Here is a 21,937-nt window from a genome sequence, read left to right as displayed (position 1 = left end):
ACCGAAAGACTGTATACAAGAGGTGAGCATAGCCAGGACCCTAAGAAGAGAGAGGCACTTTGGGAAGATTGGGCCTGACTCGCTGCCAGCTCCATACATAGATGCTGGACTTCTTCACCTACAAAAGGCACAATAACACATTTCCACAGATGTTAAGATAATTTGCTTTGACAACTCTAGAAAATTGTTTTAGGTTTAGGTATATAGTATAAGTGAGAGTGTGATATGTGCGTTTGCGTATGAACAAGCATACCAGTGTGAGTGTGTGTATTTGGTGTGTGTGGGTGTACTGTACATGTTCTATGGTAAAGCACACCAAAGTTTAGCCTCATTAAAGGGGAGAGTATGGCACTCCAGTTGATTGGAGGGTACTGGAAACTTTTGCCTACTGCTGCCAGAGGACCAAGCGCTGTCTTAACCAGTTCAGGAAGGGTCACCTCAGGTCCTTGACAGAAAGAATTGGAAGTGGGAAGCCATGAACTTAATAATTTTAGGGCAAAAGGAGGCATTAATATGTCTGAAAGGTTGCTACTGACAAAATCAATTGGAGGGAAGTGAAAGTTTCCAAACCTTTTCTTCCTGCCTCTGTGATGAAATCCCCTAAAGATCTTATGACACTCTTCTCTGTTAGGTAACTGAAGCCTTGAGGAACTGGATGAAAAAGAGAAATGTATAAAAAAAGAGAAAATAGAGATTGTGTCATTGAATCTACTAGATAAAATAGGTGGCACACTGTCATGGAAAAATTCAAGTGGCACTGTGTAGATCTGAATAGTCAAGATGGCGGTTTCAATACAATTTATTTAGTTTGTACAAATTAAGAATTAACAGAGTACTCTGGACCGGTCATAGCGAAAGACATGCAGATGTAACCTACAGGTCGTTCGAGAGAGTGGTCGAGAACTCTTTCTCTCTCTTGGGGCCTTACCTGCTGTGGGACTATGACCCAACGACATCTGGGCCAAGTGCAGGTGGCCCAGTAGACACGCACTGTTAGACTGCAGCCCGATGGCCCTTGAGTAAGTAATAATCTATGATAGAAGTGTGGTTATAAGTAGTTATCAGTATGATATCAGTAACAGAAAATTACATCATAAATTATGCTTCAATAATGTTGAAAAGTTGTGAAGGTATTACCTGTGTTGTTGCCCGGATTACTTCATTTACGTTGCTCTGCAGCAGAGAGGACTGCTCTGATTGATTTTTCAGCTTATGGGGAACAAATCAATCACTGTCACAGTCAGTCAATCAATTTAATGTCTCACTGTTATTTACTGGGCCACTGTAGCAATGAAAGATCTTTGACGCCATCTTGGGGTCCATTTTGGAACAAATTTTACGAGGCGCAGCAGCCCAAAACACAAGGCTGAGAATTTGGAACCCCGAGAGCACTAGGGCAGGGTATAACCCTCTACAGCAGTGTTTCCCAAACTTTTATTCTGGGGACCCATATTTTAAAAGTCACAAGCCTTCGCAAACCAAGCCAATAGACATTATTCGTAAATCACAAAATAAAGGGATTTGACCATTAATGAGGATATTTTATTGTTATTTTATAAATTATATTTTATTGTTATTTCAGAACTTGTAGGCCTACTGCCATTGTTAATAAGCTATCTCAGACGGAGTGATCACATATCTCTGAACAATTGAACCAGCAATATTTAAAGAAGGTATCCAATAAGTGCCTATTTGGACATAAATGTAGGCTATTAAAAAAAACATTTCCATTTCTTCTTCTTTTCAACATAAGATTTCAACAAAAGATTACAAATTATACAAAACATGTTGTACCATTTCAACATTAGCCTACTAATGGGATAGGTGGGCCTGTCTGCGTTTTTGTAGTGCTTTCCAGTCCGGGGTGCAGGAAGAGGGCGCAACACGCATATCAGGCGCAGCATTCAGTCTGTTTCTGTGCTTTGTCTTAATTTTTGTGAGCACAGAAAATCCCAATCAAACGATCAAAACGAAAAAATATTAAACTCGAAGGAAATGTGGGAATTAGGTTAAACTGAAACAAGGAACGTAGTGTATAATTATATGAAATGTATGATGAAAATTGGCTAGCAATTTCGGCAAGCAAATACCAAGAAATAGGTTGCAGCAGTTTGTCTTTCAATTACAGTTGCAAAGTCCTCGATGGGACTGAACTTGAATACTCTTTTTTTATAGTACAAAATCGCTGTCAATCAAAAGTAGATGCAGTCTTTCGACAGCCCTCCAATCATCACGCAGAATGCCAGCGTCCAGGCCAGCCCACTCCTCCATTCACCCCCAGAGATGATGAGCGTCCGTGGGCAGGACATAATCGCAGCATTTATCCAATGAGCGTATAGTTTCGAAGCACTGAAAAAAAACTGTTCAAAGCAGCCCCACGCTACGGGAATGTATGAGAAGGAAATCAATCAGTTGACCTGCACGAATACGTAGCTGATTCTGAACGAACTCGTCTTCGAGTTGAACGTGTTCAAACGCATTTAAAATGTTAACACAATAGTAAATACTTGACCATTATTTTTTTGATATTTGCAGTCTTAAAGAAATCGCCACTGGCAGAGATGCAAATCGTAACAAGGCGACCCCAAAAAAATCTCTTGCGACCCACCCGAGGGTCGCGACCCAGTCTTTGGGAAACACTGCTCTACAGTACCTACTAACACACCGATGTACAATATAGTCTAACACTATTGTTCAAAGCTTGCAGGTGAAAATTATTTGTTTGTGAGATCAGCTCCATCATGTGGGTGGAATAATTGCATAATTTACAAATGTACTAATTTGCCTAGTCCCTAACCAATCAGGTGCCCAACAATACAATTGGGATTGGTGTGAAAAGCAGTGAGTAACTATGCAGAGATTAACACAACCTAAATCCAATAGGCTGAGATGGAATAAACTGGAGGACTTACTGTAGGTTCACATTATGGCATATTTTTACAGATCTCTCTGAAGGGGGAGGGGGGGGGACTAGCAATGCCCTTGCTAGTCCAGATTCATTACCTGAGTAAGGTTACTCTCAGAGCCCACCAGTGCCACCAACCCATTGACAGCAGCCAACCTCTGCATGGTAGGACAGTCCTGAAATGGAGCATGTGGTCAATCAACAAGAAACAACATTCTCCAAACTCCTTGGTACTACTATTCCTGTCCAGAAAGCGCTTTGAACAAATGAACTTTAACAATTAGTTAGATTTAGTCAAAGTTAATTTAGTCAAAGTTGGTTTGCACTGCAAACAATTAGACAAAGTTAACCAAGGTCTGATTTATGGTAATGATGTTCCATTTGTGAGCAATCCATTCACTTTGAACAAACCTCTTATATGACTCAGGAGTAGTGATTACTCTCAGATAGTGATTTGTTCATTATCTCGTGGCCATGAATCGGGACTGTTGCATAGGCTTAGTGGAAGAAACAGAAATGATTTGTTCACCTCTCGACTGTGTCTTCGGGTCTTTAGTTTTTTCTTCACGTAACAAATGCATGAGTTTAGAGGTAAACAAATAATTTATGTTTCCTCTACTGAGCCTATGCAAGTCACATGAAAAATAAATGAGACTTAATACCAAAAACCCAGTAAAATGCTGAACTATTTCTCTTTCCTATAGTCTAAAGTAATTTCTCTTGGCTGGTTTAGAGCCATTAAGATTTCTTTCTTTGGAATATGATTGGAACAGTGGACGTATTCAGGGGATTAGCATGAATAAAATGTTGAACCCCCTCCCGAAAATTTACAAAATTACTTGAAAAAACATTCTGAAAGAGATTCCAGGAACCTAGTCAGTCAAATGATCTGAACTTCCCATCACTAATCCACAGTACCTCTGCAAGTAGGATCTTGATCCAGGCAGCTAAGAGACGAGGGTGAATGTCCTCAACCTTGCCATGGCCGCATTGTGACAGTCCATGAACCACCAGACCCAGGGCTAGTGAGAAACCTGGAGTCTGAAAAACACACAAAGGACTGACACACATCTGACACACCTAATCGGCTACAGTAACAGCAACATAGAGTGTATACATACTATAGCCATGAAAATAACGCTTTTACACGCACACACCAAGGTGTCTCCTAACCTGTTGACTCTCCTCTGTTTTGTTGCGGATTGTGTTCATGACCTCCTCTGCTTTGGTGGCACTTACAATTCCTACACTAAAGGCTGACACACCCACACAAGCTAACGAGTAGGCAAACACCTAAGAGAGGGGATGGGGGGAAATGGAAAAGAGAGGAGGAATAAAATGAAGAGGGAAAACAAAATGTGTTAGTATTTGTTAGTATACGTTTGTATATGAAGTTTTGGTATATGAGAGTTAACCTGGATTTTGTGACTGATTACACTAAAAATATTTCTAATATTAATATCAATCTATAACAATAGGAATAGTTACTTTTTTATTTTCCTGTCAGGTTAAAGAAAGCATTTATTAAGTAAATACACAGTAAGTGACCTACAGTACCACAAACCTAAGGAAAAGGTATTTTTTTTAAGTGACAAAACTGAAGGTGAGACTAACAGTATTGCCTTATGAATTCACTTTAAGAGGGCATTGTTGTCACTATTAGGTGTTGCCAACTTCAACTGCATATTGAGCCAATTATTGTGTGTACAACTGAATAAGGTATTTGTCATTTGCTACATATATTTAATTACAAATATATATATTTTTAATATGTACATATTAAGTAATATAAAATGTTCATCTGAGGACATGTACCTGTCCCGCTGCCGCAAGAGAGCCATAACTATCACCATAGACCCAACCCACCCAGCACACGAACTGTTCACCCTCCTACCATCTGGCAAGCGCTACCGCAGCATGCAGTGCAAGACTACCAGACTCAGCAACAGCTTTTTCCCACAGGCCATCAGACTACTCAACACACAAGAAAATCTCATGAACAGGTGCTCCTGCACCACATACACCCACTAAGGACCAATCTGACTGCTAAATTATTTATTTTTTAACTCTGTAAGCTCAATGTCTGCACTATGCACTTCATATGCACAATAACATATAGTATCCATGCTGCTATTCAGCACTTTGCACTTCATATGCACAATAACATATAGTATCCATGCTGCTATTCAGCACTTTACTTCTATATTGTTGTTTTTATCGTATGTTGTTTTTTTAACCTGTTGATGTCTGTTTGCACGAGTATGTCAAATGTTAAAATCGATTGTCTGTGTAACTACTTGTTGCATGGTCTGATTGAAAGTTCACTTTGACTTTGAAATTACATCAGTAATTTGAGTTGATTTTTTTTTTATTCTAAGGAGATAAAATGATAGTTTTAATCTTCGTTGCTCATTCTTAATTCAAACTACACTGGACATCAGGACAACAAACCCACGGCCAATTATTTCAGTAATATACGTTTTTTATTATTTTATTTTATTGATGGTACCTCTTGAAGCATGCGTCCCTGGTTTGCACTCTCCTGGAGGCCTAATAGCAGTTTGTCCAGGGTGCCGGCAACTTTTGTCTTGTGGTCAACCTGCCCGCTGCCACACAGAGCCACCAACACCAGGCCCATGCCAAGCACACAGCCCATACTAGCAAGGTACAGTCAGAAAAAGAAGAGAAAGGTAAGATGGTATTGACTGTACTGATGATTACTACCAATGTGCTGCATTATAAGACACCAACACAAACACACAACTGACTTGTACTCCAGGTTGGTGTCAAAGCAGCAGGCTTCTAGAGTATCCAGTGAGTTCCTCAGCATATCAGTCATCTTCTTATCTGACACATCACTGTTAACGAGAATGAGAGAGTTTTGTATGCAGAAAGTCTTTAAAACTATTCAGTTAAGAATTGTTTTACTAAGAGACTACCTAAGACGTTCCTCGTGCAGACTGCAAAGGACCAATCCCAAGGCAAGGCCACTATGGAACTGGACAGTTTGTGATTCATCTACTGAGGGCGAATCGGGCAGGCCTGCTCTCAGGATGGACATAACCTCAGGGAGATACTCCTTGTGCCTGGAGACCAGCACAGGCACCATCAGGGATAGAGCCAGGGCAGCACAGGAGCGGGCGATGATGCTAGCTGTGTTTTCTCCAGAATAGGATCGCTGAGACAGAAGGAACAGATTGTGTAAAGTAGAAAAAAAGAGTAAAGTTGGATAAGGGAGGAGAGCAGAGCAGTGGAGAGATAGGGTTGAACAGTGCAAAGCAAAGAAGATAAAAGTGAAGAGCAGATAACAAGAGTGATGTTCAGCAAGTGCCCTTTATACACTGTTCTGTGTGGTACAGTGAAGTCTGACTAGTGTAGTACTAGTGTAGTACTGTTGTACTCACGTGTTGGAACCAGGGGAAGACGAGTCCTTTGGGTTGATAGGTGCTGCTGATGATGCTAAGTAGTGTGTCTATCAACATGGCTAACCAGGTGGCTGTGGGTATGATTTCCGTCCCTACCTGTAGCAGCAGAGCAAATAACAGAGATATACAATACACGAAAGTAATTCAGTGGTAGTAAATCGTTTGTCTTAAGACCCAAATCCATTGAATCCCAAAAGATCAATGAATTAATGTTCTGAGAAATACAATTAGTTACTAGGGGTGTACATGTAATAACAGAATTGGCGTGGCCGAACGTGCCGACTGTTCAGTGTTATCCAAGTCACTGAACGAGGAAGTGACCTTGGTTAACGTCAAGACTCGCCTTGATGAGAGGACTGACAGATTGCATTTCCATTTGCATTTTGCGAATGGGGCCATGTAGTCTGATTAATAATTAAAAGTAATGGGTTAAATGGACTACTCCACACCAGATTCCTACCTTAAATCCGACCTCTGTTTCTGTATGTAGATCAGTCTCATACTTGGCCAAGACAGTGGCCAGAACGCTCAGAGCCAAGATGGAGTTCCCTTGCACCACAGGGCTGTCTCTGTTACCAAAAACATAAGCGTGAAGAGGAGTAAAAGTAATTTAAAGTATACCAGTTTGATAGCATGGGTTTCGTCTCTACAGCATTTAATGCCAGCATCCATTGCCAAGAAAAAGGGAAGATTGTACACTGAATACTGCACTTTACTAATAAGTTATTTGGATTAGGTAAGAACAGGTCAAACTGATTTACTGTCATTATCAATCTATCTTCCAAATAGCAATCTTCTTATCTTTAGATTTGTAACCTCTGTAACATTCTAGTCTGTGAAGTTTTGGCACATGGCAGTTAGCGATACAATTTAGTTTGTGAAACACAAATCTATAATCTGTGCAAGTGTACTACTTTATTTTAAGGTGAATATTACAACAAGAAGTATTTATCTAGTTACCATGAACTAACCAAGAGGGTATGAATAAGGTTTTCTTTTTTCTTTTACATTTTTAAGAAGTTAGATCACAGGATTACCCTGGATTGCAATTGTAGTAGTGTTTGATAAACAGTATGAATGTGGTACTCAGTTGTAAGGTAAAAAGAGCTATTAAGTACTAATCACTTAAAATATAAATCACTAAAGAAGGTAGATTTTCTGGGGAAATTGTTAGGTGTGCCTGCGTTGGTTGCTGAAGCGTCAGTTTTGTTACTGACATTTTAAAATGGATATTTCTGTATATTTTAAATACGTATGCATACTTATTATTTATGAAGATGGCATAGATTAATAAGCATACATTTGTTGCTGTTCATTTACATTTCAAAATACTAAGATTTAAGTGTAGAATGAAACAGGGTTCTCTTGTCATTTCCCTTAGTGAAAGAGGTTATGGTGATAGGCTATGTTGCAGCCTCACATAGTTGAAAAAGTTCCATCAAAACAAATAAATTGGTCAATCCTGTGTAAAAATTGTCCTAACCTAATATCTAACAATGTTGTCACTGGCAGTATCTCTGATGGAATTTCTAAACTGAAAATATGCCCAAATAAAATAAACAAGTATGCTTTTTTTTTTTTTTTTTTTACTGAAGCGATTATTGTCAGTAACAACATCCCTTCCTGAAGACTCAGGGCTCATGTGACCGTCTATCCAGAGAATCCGTGTTGTAAGTATGGAAAAGCACATTCAACTTTGTTAGCTTCTTATAAAAGAAAGCTTCTCTTTATGTATATTTGAGACCACATATTCCTAGATACTGTATTTTTCGGAAGTACAAGTTCTTGTGCTGGTGCAGTTTATATTTCGAAGTGGCTTATAGAATGTTTTTATAACAAAACAACAGTAGAAACACTTTTTTTCGTGAATTATATTTAACCCGTTAAGGAGTAGCGTCGCACATATGTGATTGTTCGAATGCGAGTCTCACAGCATAACGTCGCATATATGCGTAGTCGGTGAAGCCACCTCCCAGAAATTAGTTTTGCAGGTTGGGATGTCTGCCTGCATGGTAGTAGCATTGCTACGAGTATTTCGCTAGATTTACATTTACCATTACATTTACCATTTAGCAGACGCTCTTATCCAGAGTGACTTACAGTAAGTACAGGGACATTCTCCCCGAGGCAAGTAGGGTGAAGTGCCTTGCCCAAGGACACAACGTCATTATGCACAGCCGGGAATCGAACCGGCGACCTTCTGATTACTAGCCCGATTCTCTAACCGCTCAGCCACCTGACTCCCTTCCGGGCTAAGATAACTTAGCCCGGAAGCTAACTAAAGCTAGCTAGCTACCGTTTCAGAAAAATAACTTACGCTTTGGGGACCGTCGGAAATATTGAGAACTCACGCGTCTAAGGGTAAATATGAGTTAATTCCTGGGCAATAGAAAACATACATTACGCACTTACTTTAGTTTTTGAAATTTTACACAACGGCATTCTGTACTGCCTATACTCATGCATTGCTTGGTATCATTGTTCCCGTATCAAGTGCGGCATATATTCTAGTGCGGTTTATAATCCGATTTACAAACATAAAGCTCCCATTCTGGTGGTGTGCGGTTTATAGAAAATGCGGCTTATTTTCCGAAAAATACAGTATACGTTTCCACTATATGGAAACGGATTATGAGCAGGGGTGCAAACTCAAAAAAAGGTGACAAGGATCCGAACCCCCTCGGGGGTCCAGGGCATGCTCCTCGGGGAATATATATTTTTAAATATATATATATTCTCATATGCTTCAATGTTATTCCAGTAAAACACAAATAAGCTGCGGCTATTCAGCTTGGATGGTTTTCAACTTTCACAACCCCTTTAACTTGTCTTTGATCCTTTTCCAAACAAGGGAAAGGGAAATTAGAAATGAAGCCAGTTCTTTTGGACAAACAGCGGAGACTAAATATTAGCAAGGGGGAGGGGGGGGGGGCTTCTCACTCCTCATTCGCTAACATTACATTGATATCAGAGTAAGCCCTTGCTCCATTGATTACCCATTATTTATTTTTGGATTTTTAAATGTGAAGCAATTTAACATCACACAAGTGGTTGTAATCACTTTGAACCCAAAACTGCTTTTTATTGGTAGGCTAAGCTGATTTTGAGAAAATAAACTTAAAGATCCTGTAAAGCAAATTCCATGATTTGCTTCTCAGTACATTATATACGTGTGAAACGAGTTCCTGAAAGCATGTGCAAAGCGCGAAAACGTCGCACTGAAATGTGGAGTTAGACCGTAGAACAGTTTCTCTTCCGTTTTCACATCAGGTTTTAATGGGCGGAGCCAAAAAATTACCTATCTACGTAATTTTGACCCATCTACGTCAGATCACTTAACCCTTGTGCTGCCTTCGGGTCACATGACCCAAAGGTTCATAACGAACCATCGTTGTGTTTACCCAATTTTACCCAATACAAAAACAAATAAAAATAATTTTCTTTTAACCTTTGCAATGTGGGGGGTCTGAGACAGCCCAACGGTTAAAAGAAAATGCTTCACTTTGTTTTTGTATGCGGTAAAGTTGTCACAATACGACGGTGGGTCACAATGACTGATGGGTCAGAATGACCCGAAGATAACACAAGGGTTAATGGTTCCTCCTGCTGTACTGTTATTGTAGTCCACATCAGCTAGCTAGCTAGCTTCAGGATGTCTCCCTCCACCCGCAACTGCATCTTCCCTGGATGCAAGAACTTCAGCTACGCTGCAGCGCTATTTAATTTACCTATTGATGAGGAAAGGAAAAATAGGTGGATTGATTTTGTGAAGAGCCACGCTAATGTAAAGCTTCGGATAAACTCCAACAGCCGCCTCTGCAGTGACCATTTCACGGCGGATAATTTTAACAAGGACCAGAGACAGACAGGGTTCAGGGACACACAGCTTATCTTGCAGCGCGGAGCCGTACCAAGCATCGCCCTCCCGGCCGTTCCTCCTCCGGTCGCACCTGGACCATCCACTGCCGCCAGCAGTTCATCACTCAGTTCTGTGTGCTTGTTATAATTATAACTTTTAACTTAGATAACTTTTCCAGAGGTATCTCTGCTATGAGTTAGTGCAAACCGCTAACTTGATATTAGGCTACTCGGTGTAGAATTATGGTATTTTGGTGAAATGGTAGCTAATGTGCTAGAAGTAGTTGGAGAGCTCACTGTCTGCTGTCTCTGGTGTCCATTTTTACTCCTGTGTTACAGCTCAGGGGAACATTTCACTTATATGGACAGATGGGTGGCCTCTTACATACCTGAGGAGCGAGTTTAACGGTTCTCACTCCGTTACAACAGCGTTACAGTGAGCTACACTGGTTTAAATGATAATTTCACCAACAAATCTTTTACTTCTAATCTAATGTCATAACAAATTATATTTATTAGTGAGGCATGTTTATTATTTTAATGATTGAAAACGGACCGCTGTCGCGTGTCGTCCAACAGATGCTAATGCCTCAGTGATGTGAAATAGCAAAACTGAACTAGAGAGGCATCTACATTTATCTACGTTTATCTACGTTTATCTACGAAAGTAGATAAACTGCTTTTCTATGTAAAAAGTATCGGTATTGGCAATACTGGCCCTGTATTTACTCCTTGGTATCATATCGATACCACATTTTGCAGTATTGCACACCCCTACAGCTGCAGAGTGAGACGATAGAGGATCCCTCTAGATCGAACAAAGAGAGCTTGATCGACTGGTTGAGTCTGCCTGGTGTGTAATACTGTTCATTCACCAACCAGAGGCTTTAACCCACCCCCTGACTTGGTGACGGGGGCCGACAGATTTATTTTGCTGCAGCAAGTTACACCGTGGATAAATGTAAGTATAAATAAATAAATGTAAGTATAAATAAATATATGTATTTATATACATCAGAGATGTCGTTATGCCACTGCATACTTCTATTCTATTTAAAAAAAAACTTATAATAATAACGACATCTCTGACGTTGATAACAAACCAAACCGTTTAAAAATCGGTTGAAAATTGAGCAAGTTATGGTCATTTAAAAAGTACCTGTAGCACCAACACAATGTTATGGGTGAGCAGGTTGACTTTAGCAAGATGGCTGCCATGTGCGGACGTTGTAGACTCTGCCGTAAGACATCTAGTCTTTATATATATCTATGGGGAGAACTCCCACTCGCGGGAAACTTCCGGGTTCTGCAGTTCCACTCATAGACATATATACATATGTGGTTCAACTCTAGTTCCATATGAGGGCGCTAACGGTCGAGGGCAGAACGAATGGAGGTCTATGGAGCCATACCCCTCAAAATCCACTTTTCTCAGGATATAATTCTTTGTCTAGTAATTTGAATGTTGAATTCGAAAGGGGAGGCAAAAAAAATACACACTGCTGGGTTTAAGATTTTTTTTAAGTCGCCTTTTGTTCTACAAAGCCTTTTAAAATGTCAATGACGTCATACACATTGTACGGCCAGAGATACCCCATTACGGCAAGCTCTGGTCACTTCCTTTTTTCTCTCGAGGCATCGACAACACTGACAGGTTAGGCTCTCCCTGTCAATACACATGCTAGAAAGAGTTTTGGCTTGCTAATATTGTTGCTAATGTTGCTAATGCTCTGACATTCTGATTCCACTTTGGATGCCATCAAGCGGGATCTGTGGTGTTTGTCAGTCCTTCACTAACCAATCAGCATTCATTAGCAGAATGCTAGCGTGTTATGGGCAATAACGACTCACCCTCCACTCATCCAAAGGACATAAGTACTCGTACATTCAAATTTTGACCTATAATCAATGTTGAACATGCAAAAACTACTATCAAATCTGAGATTTCTCAACGAAAATCAGGTGAAAGAGACACATTTAGCAGTTTAGTTTAGCAATTTAGCAGTTTAGCTCCATAGACTCCCATTCTGCACTCGACCGAGATCACTCCCAGTGGAACGCTGGTGGAACTGCAACAAAATTCGGTACAATGGGGCTTAATAGACCAATTTGCACCCTACGTCACATGACTGTCAAGCATGCTCAACTGCGCATGTCGGATGCAAAAGACAAACTTCTCCCGGGTGGAGTGTTGATCAGGTCATCATATACAGTTAGGTCCATAAATATTTGGAAATTGACACAATTTTCATCATTTTGGCTCTGTATACCACCACAATGGATTTGAAATGAAACAATCAAGATGTGCTTTAAGTGCAGACTTTCAGCTTTAATTTCAGGGTATTTATAAAATTACACATATAAAATTACACATATAAAATTACAACACATTTTATATGTGCCCCCCCCCTTTTTAAGGGACCAAAAATAATTGGACAAACTAACATAATCATAAATCTAATTGTCACTTTTAATACTTGGTTGCAAATCCTTTGCAGTCAATGACAGCCTGAAGTCTGGAACCCATAGACATCACCAGACGCTGGGTTTCGTCCCTAGTGATGCTCTGCCAGGCCTCTACTGCAACTGTCTTCAGTTCCTGCTTGTTCTTGGGGCATTTTCCCTTCAGTTTTGTCTTTAGCAAGTGAAATGCATGCTCAATTGGATTTAGGTCAGGTGATTGACTTGGCCATTGCAGAACATTCCACTTCTTTGCCTTAAAAAACTCTTTGGTTGCTTTCGCAGTATGCTTCGGGTCATTGTCCATCTGCACTGTGAAGCGCCGTCCTATGAGTTCTGAAGCATTTGGCTGAATCTGAGCAGATAATATTGCCAGAAACACTTCAGAATTCATCCTACTGCTTTTGTCAGCAGTCACATCATCGATAAATACAAGGGAACCAGTTCCATTGGCAGCCATACATGCCCACGCCATAACACTACCTCCACCATGCTTCACTGATGAGGTGGTATGCTTTGGATCATGAGCAGTTCCTTCCCTTCTCCATACTCTTCTCTTCCCATCATTCTGGTACAAGTTGATCTTGGTCTCATCTGTCCATAGTATGTTGTTCCAGAACTGTACAGGGTCTTTTAGATGTTTTTTGGCAAACTCTAATCTGGTCTTCCTGTTTTTGAGACTCACCAATGGTTTACATCTTGTGGTGAACCCTCTGTATTTACTCTGGTGAAGTCTTCTCTTAATTTTTGACTTTGACACAGATACGCCTACCTCCTGGAGAGTGTTCTTGATCTGGCCAACTGTTGTGAAGGGGTTTTTCTTCACCAGGGAAAGAATTCTTCTGTCATCCACCACAGTTGTTTTCCGTGGTCTTCCGGGTCTTTTGGTGTTGCTGAGCTCACCAGTGCGTTCTTTCTTTTTAAGAATGTACCAAACAGTTGATTGAGCCACACCTAATGTTTTTGCTATCTCTCTGATAGGTTTGTTTTGATTTTTCAGCCTAACGATGGCTTGCTTCACAGCTCTTTGGACTTCATATTGAGAGTTGACAGCAACAGATTCCAAACACAAATACCATACTTGAAATGAACTCTAGACCTTTTATCTGCTCCTTGTCAATGAAATAACGAACTCCCATGAGGGAATAACATACACCTGGCCATAGAACAGCTGAGCAGCCAATTGTCCAATTACTTTTGGTCCCTTAAAAAGGTAGGGGCCACATTTCAAATGTGTTGTAATTCCTACACCGTTCACCTGATTTGGATGTAAATACCCTGAAATTAAAGCTGAAAGTCTGCACTTAAAGCACATCTTGATTGTTTCATTTCAAATCCATTGTGGTGTTATACAGAGCCAAAATGATGAAAATTGTGTCAATGTCCAAATATTTATGGACCTAACTGTATCTCTGGCCACTGGATTTCAGGGCTTGACATTAACTTTTTGAGACTTTTGTGCATGGACAAATTAAACGTAAATGTACGTAAATGTACTTGTACATTTACGTTTAATTTGTCCATGCACAAAAGTCACTTGACCCCCAATACCTTTAATTAAAATAGCCTGACCAAGTGATAGGGCAAAACTAGCCTGGCTAACGGAGGTCACTTTCTCAGGCAAATGACGAATGAAACAGGCTCGGTTAAAGAAATCCGAGATGCTGGCTATCTTCAGCAGGCTCATATCTACAAAAGGCAGTCCTCCCTGACGTTTATAGTGTAGAATGGAGTGAAATACAACATTGTGCACACTGCCAGTGAGCGACCCGAGTCAACAGTGTAACAGGGACGCAGTCTCACTCAGATTGCCAGTTTTACACAAATCACAAAAATAATCGGACCAGCTGGCTAAAAGCAGAATTCCCATATCTCTTTAAAGCTGCCCTGCTCGACTTCTTAGGTGTAGAATTGACTGTAAAATTATGAACTTTGTGACATGACGTGAAGACATGGCTGCCGCATAAGACTATGCAGTCTACCGGGCGACATTCTCACTCAAATTTCAAGACTTTCGTAACCCAAATTAAAATTCAGATGTGACAGATCAATGGGGAATCGCTTTTTCTCTTAAAGGCTGTCCTCCTCGACCTTTTTGGTATTTTGAAAAATTGAACTATTTGTATAATCCGTGTACTTCTCTAGCCATTATAAAGGCTATCCTTTCCCGGTTTTCTGCAGCCACATTGCGCGCGCATCCCGAATGTTTACAAACAAAAAATTGGTCTATAGGGAGTGGGCAGGCTCTCCTTAAACAGGCTCTGCTAGTAGTGATGTGTTGTTCGTGAACGATTAGTTCATTTTGAACGAATCATTAGTATGACTCGGGAGTAACGAGTACTCTCAGAGAGCGATTCACCATACAAATGATGATGCATAATTTTAATCCAGGAATTTCTTTTAAAATAGTATCTTCTGGTTTACATGCAGGACTACATGCGAATATGATAAATGTTTTCAGTGGACGTCTTTAGGCCAGGGAATTGGCTACAAAATGTACACCCCCCCCCCCCCCCGCCGTTGAAATGAACGAATGACTAGGATAAAGAATCGTTCATTTTACTGAACGAGATTCAAAGAACCGAGTCAGTAAAATGATCCGAACTTACCATCACTAGTACCATCTATGCACGTCGTATTTATGAGTCGTTGCTAATGTGTGCTGACGTTGTGACGTTAGGCTTGCACTGATTCCCTTTGCATTTCTGCAGCTGTCTTGCAGTTTAGGTAGCTAGCTATCTCCCAGAAGTTAATGAGCGGGCGGGTTTGTGATGTTAGTGACGTTTGTAACTATGGCTAGCTAGTTAGCTACAGTTAGCTTCACTTTTCACTACAAAAACTTAAATTAAGCCTAAACCAGACATCCCAACCTGCAGAGACTCGCGATTTGCACCTGTCTCTACCAGAAATGAACATTGGACAGTCTCTCGCTCGCTATAAATACAAAATCACAGATTTCAGGGAGATTCTATAGCATTTGTGGGCGTCAGGAAGCCACTATTGAAATGCGGGAGACTCCCGGAACTTCCGGGAGAGTTGGGATGTCTGCTAATCCGTCCAACGGAATGTTCGGGAAGATACATGCAATTTGGACCAAGACGAACATTCGGACACCAACATTGTCTACCTAGTGCAAAAACTGAGGGACGGGTTAAGGTGGCAAAATAAATAATACATAATAATATATATGAGACAGAATATAGCCAAAGGCACACACACCCGATAAAGTAACTAATAACTAGAGAATTGTGAGGTGTGCTTGCATCGGTTGCTGATGGGTCTGACCAGCTATCTGCGCTGAAAACCGCCTTGCGCTTGTTCGGATATTGAATGACAGATTGCTCTAGAACAGTGATTCCCAAACTTTTATTCTGGGGACCCATATTTTAAAAGTCACAAGCCTTCGCAACCCAAGCCAATAGACATTATTCGTAAATCACAAAATAAAGGGATTTGACCATTAATGAGGATATTTTATTGTTATTTTATAAATTATATTTTATTGTTATTTCAGAACTTGTAGGCCTACTGCCATTGTTAATAAGCTATGTCAGACGGAGTGATCACATATCTCTGAACAATTGAACCAGCAATATTTAAAGAAGGTATCCATTTCTTCTTCTTTCCAACATAAGATTTCAACAAAAGATTACAAATTATACAAAACATGTTGTACCATTTCAACATTAGCCTACTAATGGGATAGGTGGGCCTGTCTGCATTTTTGTAGTGCGTTCCAGTCCGGGGTGCAGGAGGAGGGCGCAACACGCATATCAGGCGCAGCATTCAGTCTGTTTCTGTGTTTTGTCTTCATTTTTGTGAGCACAGAAAATCCCAATCAAACGATCAAAACGAAAAAATATTAAACTCGAAGGAAATGTGGGAATTAGGTTAAACTGAAACAAGGAACGTAGTGTATAATTGTATGAAATGTATGATGAAAATTGGCTAGCAATTTCGCCTTACCAAGAAATAAGTTGCAGCAGTTTGTCTTTCAATTACAGTTGCAAAGTCCGTGATGGGACTGAACTTGAACTCTTTTTTACAGTACAAAATCACTGTCAATCAAAAGTAGATGCAGTCTTTCGACAGCCCTCCAATCATCACGCAGAATGCCAGCGTCCAGGCCAGTCCACTCCTGCATTCACCCCATAATCGCAGCATTTATCCAATGAGCGTATAGTTTCGAAGCACTGAAAAAAAACTGTTCAAAGCAGCGCCACGCTACGGGAATGTATGAGAAGGAAATCAATCAGTAGACCTGCACGAATACGTAGCTGATTCTGAACGAACTCGTCTTCGAGTTGAACGTATTCAAACACATTTAAAATGTTAACACAATAGTAAATACTTGACCATAATTTTTTTAAATATTTGCAGTCTTAAAGAAATCGCCACTGGCAGAGATGCAGATCGTAACAAGGAGACCCCAAAAAAATCTCATGCGACACACCCGAGGGTCGCGACCCAGTCTTTGGGAAACACTGCTCTACAGGACTTATGATCATCATTATACAGGGTGTTATCACAGCCTGGAAACATAGCTAAGCTACATGTTATCACCCTGGCCTTTGCCTGTGGCGTTTCTGCAGCTGTCTTGCCGTTTTAGGTAGCCAACTATCTCCAAGAAGTTAACGTTTTTAGGGGTGGGAAAATAATAATGAAGAATATAATGACAGAGAATATAGGTTGTGCCTGGCCAAAGGCTGGGTGGGGTTGGCTAATGTGATAGTAGCCCACACACTGTGTGGATTTGGCACAAACAACAACATCACTCTGAATAATAAAAATATTAATATATTATTTGTCACATTGTTACATGCACATAAATCATAAAATATAGAATTTCTTCACGTTTTGCCAATAAATGTACAAAAGAGAGAAACTGGAGACAGACTAACTTTGATGCAGATTTGACGACATCAGTGAGCTGGTCCCTGACCCTGTTTGATGGAAAAACATGTTTCCAGAGAGAGAAGCATTTGTAAAATATGTTTCATGTTATTTATTTACAAGCACAAATGCTTTCCCCCTTTTCCAACACACAAAACTACATGCATATATAACCACACACCCTGTCTTTATATTATGTCAGTGTATTAGTCACATGGTTGACATTGTAGATAGTTGTAGTGTGGCTAGCCAATAACTCTTGGCAATAAAGACAATGTTGTGTGTCAGTGTTGCATTTGTACACTGTACAAACACAACCATTTACCATTTCTATATTCTGTTCTGGAGGAAGAACCAGGCCTCTTTTAATCTCTTTTAAACAACACAGTAACTACCTTAAATGTGATGCTGGATGACTAAAATGAAAGTTATAGGTTTGTTTGTGTACAGTATGTTTTGTATGTGTGCTTGTGTTTCTAACCAGAGCCAGACGCAGTGCTGTTTGTATTGTAGCTCCTCGAGACTCTCCTTGGCCTGCTTCTTCTGAATTTCAAGTTCTGCTCGTCGACCCTAGTGCCAGACACAGTCACAGAAAAAATGACCACAACTGGAGCCCATTTAAAAGTTGTGAAAACTATAGGTAAACTAAATCCACTGACCATATTCAAACTACACCCATAAATGAATTTTACATAGTCAGTGAAATATATCTACTAGAAAAACCATGATAACTTCAATGACTGTTCACATGGCCACAATGAGAAATGAGCAAGCAGTAAGTAAGTAAGTAATACTTTATTTATATAGCACTTTTCATACAAGACTCGGATACAGTGTAGTATCCGAGTTTGTGTCTCATGCTACGACTATTAAATACAATGCTTTTTTTGTTTAGACGTGTATTTGGAGACTGCACCCTGGCATCCGGGGTTCTAACTGAGTTAAAGAAAAACATACCTGTAAAACGGCATGGAAGGCTCGAGTCATGAACCCATGCCAGCCTTTAGGAAGTAGGAGTGCACGATGCCACTCTGATGGCTGTATGTTCACCTGTCCACAGAAGTACAGAGAAAAAGCGAGAATGCTGAATAATTGTCATCACAAAAGCAACATTCTCATTCTCAAAAATACTAGAAAATAATGTGATATAACTAGGGATGGGTATCGAGAACCGGTTCTTGTTTAGAACCGGTTCCAGTGAATCGATTCCTTGGAATCGTTAGCAAAATTCCTTAACAATTCTGTTAACGATTCTCTGTGCCGTTGCGCATGCGCGAACTTTTATAGTTTATTCAGACAGACTGCAGCAAACATGGCAACTAGGAAGAAGCGTTCTAAAGTTTGGTTGTATTTCACACGACAAAATGACAACAACGTCACTTGTAACGCGTGTAAAAAGTCTATTTCGTCAAAGGGAGGAAATACTACAAATATGAAGAAGCATTTGAACACACAGCAAGGAATGAAGTTACTGGAACGTCATGTGTTCGATGCATGCAGCAGCGCAGCTAACGTTCGCGCTTCATCTCTAACTATCTATGGTAGAGCTAAACTGCTCAAAAGTGATCACAACCACTTGTTACTGTGTGAAGCAATTTGCCTTTATTGTGTGTAGTCGATCTAGTTATCTTCTGTCCCGTCGTTTGAAGCATACATTTTAGCTCCGGCATTCGTCTCCCATTAGTATTGATCTTATTGATCATTTCACGTTATCGGGGCGGCGTGTGTTATCAGCAAACGTTCGCGTGTCCCATTATTAAACTGAGCATATCGATTTTTAATCCATTATTAAACTTAGCATTTTAATTGTTTAACCTTTTAATAGTCCTGTTAAATGTGCCTGAAAACGCCTAAACAACATACCCAAAGTACATTGAAAGCTGTTGTTGAACCATTTGTAGTACATGCATGTAAATGGTCTCTTTTGAAAGGTGACACTGAAGTTATTTCCCTGTTGTTAGGACCCCTGTAAGTCCTACTGGTGTTGAGTAATAGAAGCTTGAACAAAAGGAAACTGAAAGTTTCTATCTTCGAATAGATTTTGTTTTGAAAACAGAGGCCTGAAGAGGCCTAGAGGTGGTAGGTATTAGCTCATTTTAGAGCCAGTCAAAGCCAGTTTGAGAAATTTGTTTAGAACGAGTGTGTGTGTGGGGGGGTGCAGGACGCACATACCTAGTTGACTGTAGAGGGGAGAATCGATAAGGAATCGAATCGATAAGCAGGAATTGATAAGGAGTCGGAATCGTTAAAATCTTATCAATATGCATCCCTAGATATAACACACTACAAACATCTTTTCCACTATAGTTGGTACAGGATTGATGTTTTATGAAGTGAAAAATGTTTGTTTCTGTTACATCTGGCCTGTTCAGTGGAAGTTATTTATGCAAGTTAACCAGAATGTATCTGCTGTTAATACAGATATTCCTTGAGACACTTCAATCTCATACACACACATTAAGAAGAAAAACAAAAAACTTTTTGGAGCACAGTATATATACACAAGTGTATATTCACAAAGTATAAAATAATTATTATAGAGAAAGGTAGGAAGAAATTCAGAAAAGAGGAGTTCATCAGGGAGATTTATCAGACAGAAGTAAGGGGCAGGATAATATGGGAGATTCTGTTTTGAGGTACAAGACAGAGAATGTAAAATGTTGCAGAGAGGAAAATGTAAGAAGGGTGCACAAATGAGGTCACCTCGTGAATAAGAGCAGATAGCATCTGTTGGTAACTGCGGCTCTGGCTGAGCAAGAATCGGTTGATAGGTTGACCGTTGCGGTCCGTCTGAACAGGCAGGTCGTAGGAAAGAAGCAGGCCAGCTGAAAAACACAAAGACATCCCAGACACATGCAATCACATCGGTAGTACGCAAAATAATTAAATAATTAACAATGTGAAGTGTTTGCTTTATGTTTTTAACTGTCATGAAAAGGATATTAGACACCAATTTTAAAACAGGACTGTGTACTAAGTGATTCTGATCAAAAATGTATTTGTGGAAAGAAATCGTATTTACGAAATACAATTTTGTAAGTAGAATGGGTGTATTATGCCAGGTCTCTCTTTTTACTACTGTAGTTTACGTACATAGAGAGGGGAGTGTAAATACCTGCCAGTCCTGGTTTCAAACCAGGCTGTTTGTTTTTCTCATAGGTCTTCAACATGAACGCTGGGATCCCTGCCACTGTTTTCAGTTGATCTGAACGCAATACCCCTCCTTTCAAAGCTGTGTGGTACACCCCACGGGGCATCTTGCTCATCTCCTGCTTTACTAGTGATGTCAGCAGACTCTCGAGGGCTGTAAGAGAAGAGGGTGAGGATGTAAAAACTGCATGCAATTGCTTGTAGTCTATGGAGAACTGGGTTACTTGTTACTTTTGACAATGTGTAATTAATAACAAACATAATAACAATAATAACTTAACAGAATTTGCATACACTTAAAAAAGAAAATGTCTTAAAGAAGTTGAACCAGTATTAAAAACAAAACAAAAAAACATCCACCCTACTCTCTGTCACTGCCAAATCATTTGAACACCCTTATGTGATGCTAACTGATCCTATCAAATCACTCTTAGTTGTCCTCTATTGCCCACCAGGACCGCTAGCCGACTTTGTGGAAGAGCTGGACATGCTCCTCGGCGTCCTCCCGGATGATGGAACCCCGCTGATAATCCTTGGGGACTTCAACATCCACCTCAAAGGAACGCAGGCCGTCGACTTCATGTCTCTCCTGACTTCCTTCGACCTGACGCTGCTGAACTCACTGGCGACCCACAAGGCAGGAAAACAGCTCGACCTCATCCTGACACGTAACTGTATCACTGACTTAACCTCTGTTACCCCACTACACATCTCTGATCCTTTCTTTATCTAGTTCTCTGTCTCTCTCCCCCCACCTCCTCCTGCCTCCCCACCCCTCGTAACTTTCCGTCGCAACCTCCGCTCCCTATCCCCCTCCCATTTCTCCTCCATTGTAACATCCTCCTTCCCATTGACGAGTTCACGTCCCACCCCACTGACACGGATGTTCTTCGTGAAGAACGGTCCACCCTTCGGGCAGCTGAGAGGAGATGGCGCAAGTCCAAAGACGGTCTGGACCTTGATAAGTATCACTCTCTCCTTAAATCCTTCTCTGCTCACATAACTGGTGCTAAAACCCACTACTTCCGGAACAGAATTAACTCTGCCTCAAACCCTCACAAACTTGTCTCTACCTTCTTCACCCTTCTTAACCCACCTCCCCTGCCCCCCCTCCCTGACATCAGACGACTTCTCCTTCTTTGAGAAAAAAGTCGCTGACATTAGCAGTCAGTTCCCTGAGCCCACCTTTCCTACCCACTCACCCTCTATGACCGACCCAACTAAATGTCTCAAATATTTCTCTCCC

General features: G+C 40.5%; 1 protein-coding gene across 2 annotated transcripts in view; it reads right to left on the bottom strand.

The window, feature by feature from the left end:
- focad (focadhesin) overlaps window positions 1-21,937 on the bottom strand; it is a 149,479-nt gene that overhangs the window by 14,768 nt on the left and 112,774 nt on the right. For both annotated transcript variants that reach the window (XM_062449575.1, XM_062449576.1), the window contains 18 exons: window positions 20,657-20,845; window positions 20,245-20,366; window positions 18,499-18,591; window positions 18,023-18,111; window positions 17,550-17,591; window positions 6,791-6,899; window positions 6,310-6,426; window positions 5,845-6,083; window positions 5,674-5,763; window positions 5,415-5,562; window positions 4,079-4,198; window positions 3,824-3,946; window positions 3,004-3,081; window positions 1,138-1,209; window positions 929-1,031; window positions 571-651; window positions 317-445; window positions 3-118 (listed from right to left, as the gene is read on the bottom strand). In XM_062449575.1, the coding sequence (XP_062305559.1) occupies window positions 3-118; window positions 317-445; window positions 571-651; window positions 929-1,031; window positions 1,138-1,209; window positions 3,004-3,081; window positions 3,824-3,946; window positions 4,079-4,198; window positions 5,415-5,562; window positions 5,674-5,763; window positions 5,845-6,083; window positions 6,310-6,426; window positions 6,791-6,899; window positions 17,550-17,591; window positions 18,023-18,111; window positions 18,499-18,591; window positions 20,245-20,366; window positions 20,657-20,845 (2,060 nt within the window). The remainder of the gene's footprint in view (window positions 1-2; window positions 119-316; window positions 446-570; window positions 652-928; window positions 1,032-1,137; window positions 1,210-3,003; window positions 3,082-3,823; window positions 3,947-4,078; window positions 4,199-5,414; window positions 5,563-5,673; window positions 5,764-5,844; window positions 6,084-6,309; window positions 6,427-6,790; window positions 6,900-17,549; window positions 17,592-18,022; window positions 18,112-18,498; window positions 18,592-20,244; window positions 20,367-20,656; window positions 20,846-21,937) is intronic.

The sequence above is a fragment of the Osmerus eperlanus genome, chromosome 23, assembly GCF_963692335.1.
Source record: "Osmerus eperlanus chromosome 23, fOsmEpe2.1, whole genome shotgun sequence".
NCBI lineage: Eukaryota > Metazoa > Chordata > Actinopteri > Osmeriformes > Osmeridae > Osmerus > Osmerus eperlanus.
This window is presented reverse-complemented; position numbering and strand designations above follow the sequence as displayed.